At 35.0% G+C, this 12,444-nt stretch overlaps 1 protein-coding gene across 3 annotated transcripts in view; it reads right to left on the reverse strand.

Moving 5' to 3' along the window:
- LOC128157430 (rho guanine nucleotide exchange factor 17-like) overlaps positions 1-12,444 on the reverse strand; it is a 30,296-nt gene that overhangs the window by 3,234 nt on the left and 14,618 nt on the right. For 2 of the 3 annotated variants that reach the window (XM_052819977.1, XM_052819978.1), the window contains exons 2-16: positions 11,726-11,803; positions 10,572-10,751; positions 9,238-9,354; positions 7,195-7,287; positions 4,679-4,846; positions 4,034-4,084; positions 3,623-3,723; positions 3,073-3,161; positions 2,676-2,788; positions 2,123-2,238; positions 1,470-1,561; positions 1,232-1,305; positions 888-1,093; positions 547-773; positions 176-341 (exon numbers count right to left, since the gene is read on the reverse strand). In XM_052819977.1, coding sequence (XP_052675937.1) covers positions 176-341; positions 547-773; positions 888-1,093; positions 1,232-1,305; positions 1,470-1,561; positions 2,123-2,238; positions 2,676-2,788; positions 3,073-3,161; positions 3,623-3,723; positions 4,034-4,084; positions 4,679-4,846; positions 7,195-7,287; positions 9,238-9,354; positions 10,572-10,751; positions 11,726-11,803 — 1,871 coding nt within the window. Of the gene's footprint in view, positions 1-175; positions 345-546; positions 774-887; positions 1,094-1,231; positions 1,306-1,469; positions 1,562-2,122; positions 2,239-2,675; positions 2,789-3,072; positions 3,162-3,622; positions 3,724-4,033; positions 4,085-4,678; positions 4,847-7,194; positions 7,288-9,237; positions 9,355-10,571; positions 10,752-11,725; positions 11,804-12,444 lie in introns of all 3 variants that reach the window. The other variant, XM_052819976.1, reaches the window with a different exon arrangement.

Genomic DNA, 12,444 nt, shown 5'->3' on the forward strand with positions numbered 1-12,444 from the left:
TTATAGTTTTTAACTCACAAAAAATAATGGCGAGATTTTAAAATCCACGAGGGTAAATCTCATGATTTTAAGCTGATATTAATTCCTTGCGTTTAATTAGGAATCTACAGTAACTGACTAGTAGGACAATTTAAAAGCAAAATTCCCAGACTCTTCAGTCTTTGTGAAAACCTACCACCCATCCTCTGTTCCCAGCCACATGGTGCTTTTGAGTGAGTCCTGAATCCAGCTGCCAACTGTAATAGGATCAGGATTACTGCTGACTGGATCTGGATTAGGAGTAACTGATTCTGATGTAGGTTCTGGGAGGTCTGCAGGGGGTGGGATCTTCCCTTCCTCATCTACTGAGATAGAAATTGACTGAACAATAAAACTTGTATACATGGTGGAAAGTTCTATTCATAAAGTTCTACTCATCACAGCAGATTTTGTTCAGACAAATAATAGATGTCTCATTTTTTTCTTTTCCTGATACCTATAACCTAGTAATACAGACTCTAGATTCCTATCCTTACTAGGACCAGGAAAGAAGCTATAAATACTCACCATCTACAGACATGGGGTCCTCATTGTTTTCATTACTGCAGGGAAATGGCGTGTCTTCATCACTGGACTCTGACTCAGACTCAGACTTTTCCGATTTCTCCTCTTCTTCCTCCTCTATCCCGTCCTCGCCCTCAGCCACACTGTTCCGAGGACCATCCTCAGACACCCTGGGTATCAGAGGATGCTGGGATATCACCTGATGTTGATGCTTCTTACCACTGCTCTTTCTATTAATAGAGTTCAGTAATTGATAGATTTTAAAATCCCCCCTCATACATGATGTTAAAACTTGGTAAATTATCACAGTTTCATGAACTGCCCTGAATGACCTTGACCCTTACCTTCTGAAGGTCCCACTGTATGCTGGGACAGCACAGATACAGAGGATCCTGGCATTACAGCCGGGGACAGGGGTGTTGAGGGTGACGATTGGTTCTGGCTGCAGACTGAGGAGACACATGTGACCTACATAGCCATCACTGTTACACACCCACACCTCGCGGTAGCCGGAGTTGTTCACCCCGTCAATCGGAGCAGCACAGGAGAACTGTAACGTACACATGTACCAGTACAGCAGCTTGTCAACGATATTCACAAATGAATGTAAATCAAATCTCAATTCCTTTGATATGTTATATTTATTTGAAATATGAAGTCTCAGATATCCATAGCTATAAACTTTTACCTGCATCCCTGCCCTAGTTTTTGTAATAGGCAAAGGTGTCAGGAATTCTGGGGCTCTTTTGTCAAACATTTGAGCTGAAAGTAAAAAAAACCCCATTTTGATTGTGTCCAGGAATCATATAAATGCAAATGTTCTATAGTAGTATATTTACTAAATAATTGTAACAGTACTATTTTTTCAATTTACTCCTTTAATTTCATTATTTTAATATGATTTGAAGCTTTGCTGACCCACTGACCTAGTTTCTGTTTGGCATCACTGACGGTGGCCTCCCAGGTTATCCTCTTTTCCCCCGAGGTAAACATTATTTCTAATGGGTAGATGGCTTCCCTGTTAAAGAACAAAAGGAAAAACATGGATTAAGCTACTCATTTCACCCGTATACAGATATTGGCTGGATAGCTTAGTGGGAGAGCACCAGGCTAGAAATGCTGGGGTCCTGGGGGTTGATCTGTACTTTCAGCCAAGTTGACCATTTTTATTATGTATTTGCTCTTCCCCACTACCATACTACCAGTGGTTAGATTGCAGTTGCAACAATACCACTGGACTCCTATGTACAGAGCAATAAGCTGAAGTTTTTACAGTCAAACCTCCTTATCTCAAACTAGATGGGACTAGTTATAAACGTCCAGATATATGAGTATTCAAGACATCAAGGGTAAAACACTTAAAGTATAAGTGGTTGGGACTTACCTATCACTTCAACATATCCATTATATTCGATATATCAGTGTTCAAGATACCGAAGTTCAACTGTATATTTTCTTTAACTCTTGGAGTTGAACACAACATACTGTTTAGCTGGTTTTGCATATGAGTTGCTCTACCTTTTAAATTGTAATTCAATGTAAATGTATGCATGTGAGTAGTTATAATTTGAATACATACTGTGTAGTGACTAGAATATCCACTTTGTTGGACTCAGCGGTTGGATTTCGTAGCATGGCCTCTGACAACTGCTTATTTAGTGTTGACAACATATCCTTTACAATCTCTTCAAGACTCTGCAGTATTCAAGCATTTAAACTAATGCATCATTTATGCCCATTGTATTTTTACTTTCCATACCCTGCTTTTTTTTCAGAAAATTGATTTTTAAGGGAAAATTATTTAAAACAAGAGTTGATGCATAGACTGTATTCATTTTATTGCATTTAAAAATTTGATATGCAAAGTATAGCATATGCAGTAGTTTTTTTTATTAAAGACAAACTGTTGGCAGAATGAAGACAGTTTAGGCAGGTAACAATTGAGCACAAAATTCTTAGACCATTCTTAGATTGAGAACAATTAATCATGTAACAAATGGTTCATAATTAAGGACAAACTGCCAACAGAACGTGGACAGTGAAGGCAAGTATCTAGCAAAGAGTAATTTTTAATTATTAAGGATTTAATTATTAGGATGAGGCAGGTTTACAATTAAGGACAAACTACTTACAGAATGTGGACAGTTGAGGCGGGTAATGAGGTCACTGACATCATTCAGTAGCCCGATGTCCTCCTCTAACTGTTCAGGGTCGACTGTGTTTCTCCTGGATAAGTTCGTGGGACCTGCAACAACCAATCAGAATCCCTCAGCAAACAGACTTTGTAACATATCTTATTTCAAAATATGTAAAAGTAAAACATTTTTGTGTACATTTGCAACAAATTTTGCTAAAAAGGAATGAAACAAAAATAAATTCAGATGCCATGCAGAACAAAATTTGTCAAGTATTATTTGAATTATTCAGTGGGAGTTATCCCTCTTGTCATATGGGCATTGCCCCTTAATATGAGTTTTTTCTTTATCATGTACTTAAAGATATGGTCATTATCTGAACTTGGTAACTTACTTTTAACGATTTCTACAGCATCAAGACCAACTTTCAGCCATACTTTATGTTTGATATTCTCAGCAAAGTCTTGTCCAGTGGGGGATTTTCTATAAAATTAACAAATTATATAAGAAAAAAGTTTATAAGCATCATTCAACTAAGAATCTTTGCTTGCGAAAAGGTTTTTAATACACTCTATTCCTCATAAACGGAGGAAGGGAGTGTATCAAAAAATACCTTATCTAGCAAAAATGTCAATTTAACATCTCATTTTATCTATTTTAACAGTCTTTCCAAATAAGATTCAAGTTTGAAAGCTTCCGTTAACTGGTATTTACCATTAATCCTTTTAATATTATGGTAATGCAATTAAATAGGATTTTGTCTGTTACAACATCAAAGATTAAGCTTATAGCACAGGGATTATGATGGCCAAAATTTTCAAAAGGCCGGGTTCACCAATTACAACACAGGTCAGTGTTGAAGAGGGTCGCCGTGGTGCCTTGATCGGGTGACCTTTGTTCTGAGTGACCGGTGGCACTTGTCGCGAAGCCACTTGAATACTTACAAGATAATGGATTTACGGGTGACGGTCCCGGTACGCCTCTTGAGACTACTTATGATAATGAGATCAGAGAAAGTCCATATACACCACTGGTCTTTTTTACTCTGTACAAAATACATTAGAAGAGTCATTCACAAGTTAAAAGCACCTTTCACAGCTACCCTAATTGGAATTTAATAGTAGCATAGCCCTTTAAATCTATTTATAGATTTTCTGTGTACAATTTGTAGTATAATCTGTTTCTTTTTTCCTTAGAATTTGGATGACGAAAAACTAAACAGTTCACACTAAATGGCATAAAAGTATTGATATTTCATACATAAATAAAATAATTTATTTGAAAAGGTTACCTCAAAATTGAGGAAAAACTAGATTGGTTTAATTTTCATTGTTAAAAATATATGTTATCCTTACCATTATTTGAACCATGTCATGCCTTATGTACTGTCGGTCTGGCACAGCCAGCTAAAACAAAAAGAAATATATCACAATAGTCCATTGAAAGTTAATTCTGCTGAAAACTGTATACTGGTAAATCCTTAAATTTATACCTATTACCAATTACACCTAATATACTAGGCATCATAACTCATCATTAACATAAAATTAGAAAGGCATCAGCGATGGCAGAATAATAGTCATTAGAAATTAAAATCCTATCCATTACCATCAGCTACCAAGTACTTATTTAAACTAATGAGGAATTTGAGGCTATGTATATATTGGGAGGGGGAAGGGGTCTTATGGACTGTCAAATGAAGTAACTTCGGGTAAGGGATACCCTTAAAATCCAATTTTCTTATGGTTCCAAAACAGTTATGTTAACAAGATCATATACCTTTGTGTTAGTTTGTGTCAAACAGCAATCTGATATTTTTTTTTACATGTATTTCATTTTCAGCCATGGGCTTAATGAAATCAACAACATTTACCTAACTTTAAGCTTTAAGCTGATTCGGTGCAAATTCCACTTATGGACAGAATCATTTTCACCTCAAATATATAGTTACATCATATCAAAAGTCCACAGTTTTAAATAAAAAAGTTCTGATAGCTTACATCAGTGATCAGTAAGAGTTCCAGCCTCTTTAAAGTGGCCTGCTGGTCTTCCTCGTGTTGGCTCTCGTTGACTGTACCCAGTTTAATAGCAAAGTCATGCATCACTTTTTCGGCCTCCTTCAGCAGTGGGAAATCAGGGTGATTAGGAGGGGTGTGTTCTATTAACCTCTGAAATATGACCAGAAATGGGTAAATAGTAAATACTACAAAATTCTTTCATATTATTCATTTGAATGAGATAATGGATAACAATTACTCTTATAAGGTCAATCATAAGGTCAAAAATGTAAAATGTAGTCCTGGGACTCCCCACTCCCCCCCCCCCCCCCAAAAAAAAAACAAGCAAAATAACTAATAGTAAGATATTGAAAGTTTGATCAAAAGGGTATCATCCAACAAAATTAACTGACAGAAGGGAGAAATCAAGTTTTGGTATGTAAATATTGAAAGATGACATCTAAGGTACCTGCAAAGAGGTCAACTGCAATGACCCTACTACTCCCCATTCATATGACATGCATGGATGTGAGAGAATAAAAAATGACCCATTTGAACAGATCAATGCTTGCTTTAACATTAAGATCACAAAAATAAAATATAGGTTAAAATAAGTAAAGTGAAAAACAGCACAGAAAAAATCTTCAAATTTCTTATATACACATAAAAAAATCACTGTATCTTTCTGTAAAAACATAGGAAAAAACATTTATGAATTATTTTGGTGCAAAATGATTCATGTAGATCTATATCTATGACATGGATAACAACAATAGACAGGCATGGCTGGTATGAGTCAGTCTATCACCACTGAGGTTAAACAGTCTTTGACCACCAGAATCTCTGGTTCAATGACCCAGTACATCAGTCAGAACCCCTGCCTGGCAGAAGTATATCACAGCCCACCAATATCCTCCAAAATGCTGTTGGCAGATTTTATCAAAATATATTAATTTCTCCATGAAATGATGTGATAAACAAAAGCTACACTGGCTACGAGATGCAGAACTGATAGAATCTCAGTCAACAATCATAAAAAAGTTCATCTTATCATCCCAGATTCTTCCCATATATATTTCAATTCATTCCTTTCTAAAAACCTTCATCTCCAAGAACACTTCACAGAAAATTCTGCATATAGTTGACCTTCACTCAAAAGCATGGTGGAACATTTTAGACGGTGATTTTCTGCAGTCATTCATCAATCACATATGTAGAAGTACATGCACAATTAATATTTCTACAAGAATATAAAAACAAGCCCTAAATATACACAACTCATGTATCATCTTCACTGAAACAGATTGTACAGAAAAAAAGATTTTCTTCCAACCTTATCAGTGGATCTCTAAAGCAATCTTGCTCCTACTTTTCTGGTAAGAAAAACATCAAGAAGCTGTAGCAATAGTGGGGGATCAGCTAATATTTCTTTTTTAAAATGTTTCTCCATCTTGTGCATAGAGTCAGATGTTTAGCACGATAGAAAAACAACTGACAGAATAATACCTCCCCACTGCTTATCTCCAAGGTACAAGGGGAAAACTGCACAGAGGGAGAGGTGCATCCCCAACACAGGAACAGTCAGTGGACCACATAGCTCACCTGTTCATACACACCAGTAAAACTCGTCTTGACTTATCAAATAAATGTGTTTGAATTCATTGGCTTAAAGTCATCTTAGATTGCAATCATTTTGCTAAATATCAAAATGTTCACATATCAACACAATGTACTGATAGGAATTTTTGACAGAACTGATAACTAGCCTTGTTCTATACCACATCAATTCTAAATCTTGATCATGTGATATTAATCTCCCATTCCTCTTTGCACTAGCTAGCCAATTAAAACCTTATATGATAACAAAAGAGACCATCATTTTCAGTCTCAGGATTATATAATCTGGAAGATTAAATTTTACCTATTACTCTAGTGTTCTGGTGAGCTATTAACCTTGTAAAAACCTGTAGTTATGACATGTGAGCATTTAATCTTTCTCCCCATTGATGTCTGAATCACATCTGTACTGCTCCACTTATTTCCTTTCTTCAATGATAAATTGTGATAAAAATTTTGAGTAATAAAAATATGTGAAAGGGAAAAAAAATCTACATGATACATCCTCTGGGACAAATATGATGAACTCCAAACTTCTTTCTGAATCAAGACAGCCTTGTTTTCTGTGATAACAAAACAGATGCTTTTCTACCTCCTCTCCAGAAACATAAAGGAAACTGTTTTTATTGACGAAATGGCCCTGACCTTGGACTAAATCTCCTTGAGCACCTGATGCAGTATTCTCTCTCTAGGAACAGGCTCTCAATTATTGTTCCTGCATAAGAGTTAACTGTTGAAGGAGTAATACGGTATAACCATATTAGACATTTTCAAGGCGCCACGGCATGTGTCAACATGCTACTGATCTGCAATGGTACTTAGACCTACAAGGCCAGCTGATTGACATGGAGTACCCACCTGTAGTACTTTGTATCTGGGGAATCTCTGAATGAAGTGCCTACCTGTAGTAGTAGTTCGTATCTTGGGATTCTCTGAATTGGGCGAACAATTAGGTCCTTCATTGATAACTTGTTCCCGCTCTCCTTGTGACATTGCTGGAAACAAAAGACACAAAACTGTTACTGTACTTGTATGATCATTTTGAAAAGGCATTTTACAAAGGCATTTACACTACATATGATTCTCATATGTATTACATTGCCTTTCACATGTGTATCAAATCATATATATGAGTATCATATACGGCAGATCATTGATGCCTTTTTTTGAGATCTCATATGAAACAAATCATATGATCTATTTATGATTCACATACATGTATGTGGTTCATATGTGGCAAAGTTGCCTGTATAGTGTATACATCTTTCAAAAATAACATGGACTATAGTCTCTGTCATTAAGTCCATCTAATACGGTAGTTGTTGGTTTGAGCCCCTTACCGATAGAGTTTTAAACTCATACAGATATGAATGAATGCTCAAATCATTTGTAGTTTTGAATGTTTCTAAATAATAAACTGATGAATAAATCTTGACGTTTGAATCATGATGGTTTTCAAAATTGACTTAAATCCAAAAAAAAATTTCTATTAATTTTTTGGTTCACTGAAATCAAAATTTTTATACCATTAGTTATGGTAAATCTAGAGAGTTATCTATCGACCATTTTTTATGAATTGCGATTCAAATACAGGACCCACCAGTTACCCTAAACTCTAAAACATCCTCAAAGAAATCTACCAGGAAGAACACAGAGGGTGTATAGAACTGATCTAATTATTTTGAACTCTTAATAATACTCACATAGATAAACTAGGTCAAAATCAAGATTCCAATTCAAATTAAAAAATGATAGCAAGGGCACTGTGTTTGTATTACAGAGTCCCTATCTGTTTAAGAAATTAAAAGTACAGTGAATATAAGGGATCTCAGAGTAAATTATTTTTTATTTGAAAGAGATTGCCAAACGCCAAAGAAACATTACTTTATTTCAGGTGTTATCAAACTACAAGTTTAATCCTGACGTTATGTAAAACCTCTAATCAGCGGACAGATTTTTAAGTAGAATCTATCTCTGCTACAGATCGATTGTTGCAGTTACTTCCAATAAATTTCCAGGATATGCCATATCTGTATAATGAATATTTCACACCATCTTATCACTGTGTCCTTGACCTTTCACATTCTTTCCACAGATACATTTTTGCTGATAAAACTTTTTTATGACTGCTGAAGGAAGCCAAAGAAATGATGGGAAAACGTTAACACATAAAGATTTAGAATTCCGTGTAGAAGACCAACAAACTCAAGATTCTTGAACTTTTTTTTTTTGAAAACTTTCAAACTATTTCAGCAATGAGAAAACATTTGGTGGTCTTGTGTTTTCAGACCCTTGGCTGGTCATAATGTTTGTTAAATCATTTTCTTGTATTCAGAAGGATTGAGCAATAAAAGACATTGAGATACATGTAAATGTATTACTTCTATCTTATTTTTCAAGGCTTATACCAATGACCTTGAACTTGTTCAGATTTTTATGGGTAGAATAAGTCTTAACACATTACATAGTATATGAATACTTGTAATTATATATCTACGTCTAATCAAAGTCTTTGAAAAAAGATGTGATCCTTAATCTATATGAATGAATCAGAATTCCAAGTTTTTTGGGCATGATGATGTTAAACTATTGAATTTGCACTTTTATGATTTACTTTGGAATCTTACATGTTCATATCCTTAAAAATATCTCACACCTCAGCAAACAGAGTAGAATACACTCTTACAAGTGTTAACAAAGACCTTCAAACAAGCATAACAATGCTACCAACAAAAGTTACAAGATTTAAGACATATACCAGAAAACTCCAAAAAATTTACTATCAAGTATTTTATGTGTGCAGTAAATTATGCGAGATTTGCAACCAATCTCTGCACAGGTGGATACATAAACCACTTCTGGTATCCACTTGCTTGCTAACATTCACCAATCAGTTCTCATTTGGTCATTCTCGAAAAAATGATACTTCGTTTACAGAAACTTACCTCAATGAACTTCTGTACAGAAGATTTGGTAGTCAGAGCATTTTCAATAACTTTTCCTGATGTCTTATAGTTCTCGACAAAAGATAGATAGCAGTCAATCACGGTTTGCTTGGAAAACTGTAAAAACAAAAGATAATTGTTAAAGTGAGCAGGTGCCACAGTATATCATTTTAACATGACTTCAAGACTTTTAAAATTGAAAGTATCAGTATAATAAACTTTGCTGTGTTGAGTAACTATAGTAGCCCTTTATCACCCAGCCATTTACATGTACAATGTACATGTAGTACTTGTAAATATCAATAATGGCCAGAGTAGATATACATCTGATCAAGGTTTGGCATAAGATACAACATTGCAAACATATCACTGCACATTTCGTTCTCATTAACTCAATATAACAGCATCATCCGTAATGCAGCTGAACACAGGCCATAAAGTCAGTACTGTATATCTGTTCCTCTAATTTTAGATGGTTAAAATTTCACAATACCCTATGCTACGTACAGTATAAATTAATTTCATGGTTGTCTAATTTTATATCCATAAAATATCTTACTGAATTTTATCACTATCGGATTCAAATAGATAATGCACCCATGTATCCTTAGTGTTCATGGTAAAAATTCTTTGTAAACAGTCAAATAAAAATTTAAATTTTTACGGCATTAGAAACAGCATTTCCAACAAAAATGGTAAAAAATAATAAGTTTCCCAAACATTCAGTATTAAATATAACATGAAGTAATAATATAAAGATTTGATAACAAATATCACACTGCTGGCTGTATTGCCCATACACACAGATTGAAGCAGGCACCATCTTATATCATGTTGATGATGCCCATATATTCATGATTCGTAATAGGTTCATTCTTAAGAGCAGAGATATCACATTGTCCATACATTTATCAAATATCACATCAATTAAAATAGAATATGTCCTATTACCGATACCATACTTACAAAAGCATTATCCCATTATCCACAAAATCAATACTAGCTATGCATTGCCCTTACTTACAGTACCAGATATCATGTTGCCCATACAATCAGTACAATCACTAATACTTACAGAAGCATTTATTGCCCATACAGTGACACACTGCCCATACTAACAGTAGCAGATATCAGATTGCCCATTTAATCAGTACAATCACTCACACTTACAGAAGGATTATTTGCCCATACATTCAGTCCTTAGAATGACTCACTGCCCATACTGACAGTAGCAGAAATCAGGTTGCCCATACAATCAGTAAATCACTCACACTTACAGAAGATTAATTGCCCATACAATTCAGTCCTTATAGTTACACACTGCCCATACTTACAGTAGCAGATATCAGGTTGCCCATGGTGCTGGTCTCTGAGTCCCAGTTGGTCCAGACCCGGTCCAGAGCATTCCTGTACACTGTGTGGTGCATCAGGATTTCTGGAATCATGTAAAAGATATTGTCTACCAAGTTCTCATCCACACTGCTACAGGAGGTCTTCAGAGGAAGCATGTACTTCTGTAAATAGAAACAAGGGTTAAATCTTGGTATTTGAAGAGAAAATTTGTGCTTAATCAACATTTTGCATCATAGTAGAGTAAAAACCAATCTTACAATGAGTAGAAACTATCCACTAAATATTTTGACTGATTTGGCCTTGAACTGAAGTAATTTACTATTGACCTTGACCTTTCAATGTCACTAACTTTATGAAGTTCCTCTTAGGTTTTGGCAGAAACACAGACAATCATTTTTTATCTCAGGGGCATAAAAATATGCAAGAACATAATCTAATATCTTGACAAAGACATTGCTTCTTATCCAATACAGCAAACTAAAGCATTAACAACACACTTGAGTATTATGACCTTCACCTAAATTCATTGACACTGAAAGTCTGTTGAGCTTTCCTTCTTAATTACATTGAGGCCCTGAAAATGGCATACTTTTTGGTGTTTTATTTGACAGGTTTAATACATGTAATTTGTTTCATAAAGGCACCAGTCATATACATACAGGTGTGGAATAGGAATAACAAAAACATCCTCGCTACCTGCATTGCTCTGGATTGATTTATCAATGTCTTTTTATTGTTTACCCAAATCTAACAACACCTAACCTCAGCTTACAGCCCCCTGCTAGCCTGATTTACAGGTTGACATATCAGGGTGCAGCAGGCAGCTTTGGGAGTCAATATTTCTTTATCTGATATCGACAGTCTACCAAACAGCACACAGGTGTGAACCCCTTTCAACGCTCCTTTATTCAATTATTACTCATATCAAATTGCTCAAGATAGTTGTTCAAAATACCCAGACATTTGATTATTATCCATGCTTTCTACTGGCTATGGGTCAACAGGCCAATTCAGAATATATCAATTCTCGTATCAAATTCAGTAAAAGCTCATTCAGTTCTTGAGATGGAAAATGAGTTAATAACTCAATTTTGCTGGTTACATAATGTAGAGATAGTAGGTATATGGTACTCACATCTTTGAGAACTGTGAGGGCCTCCACATACTCCTGTTCATTCTTACACAGTTCCTCCACAATGTGATACCGCTTGTCCTGCAAAATAACATAAGAATCAAACAGATATCAAAGTACTACAGTTCAACTACACTTAGCTTACCTCAACTAAAAACATATGCAGATATCCTTTCCTTTCTTGAAATTACATTTACATGCATGAAAAAATACATTGTCACAATATTTAATTCACAATATTAAATGAAACAAATACTTGAAGGAAAAAAAACCCACTTCAACATGCTTTGAACTTGTCCTATAATTACAAGTAAACTTTTTTATATGTAAGCAGCTTATAAGTACACATATCCTTGTACACCGATGAAAAAATGACATCAAATTATTTATTCTGCATTGCAGGAAAATGAGTAAACTCATAAAGACTTGGATATTTTTTCTACCGATCTCCGTCTGTTTTTCATATTTCAGTCAACCAAATACTTACTATTTCAAGTTAAGGTACATTCTCCAAACTCTTGAGAGTATGCATATAGCTTTTTATCATTTTATAATTAGCGTTGACAGTTCTGAGGTTAGGGGGTACAATTCATAGAACATTTATCACTTTGTAAGTGTAGTCATTCAGACTCATTTCCAAAGTAAACGTTTCACTCTGGGGAGGAAATTATTTCTTAAACATGTTCAAGTTGCTGTTTGCCTAAGCAATAGAATGGTTTGTT

The sequence above is a fragment of the Crassostrea angulata genome, chromosome 7, assembly GCF_025612915.1.
Source record: "Crassostrea angulata isolate pt1a10 chromosome 7, ASM2561291v2, whole genome shotgun sequence".
Classification (NCBI taxonomy): domain Eukaryota; kingdom Metazoa; phylum Mollusca; class Bivalvia; order Ostreida; family Ostreidae; genus Magallana; species Magallana angulata.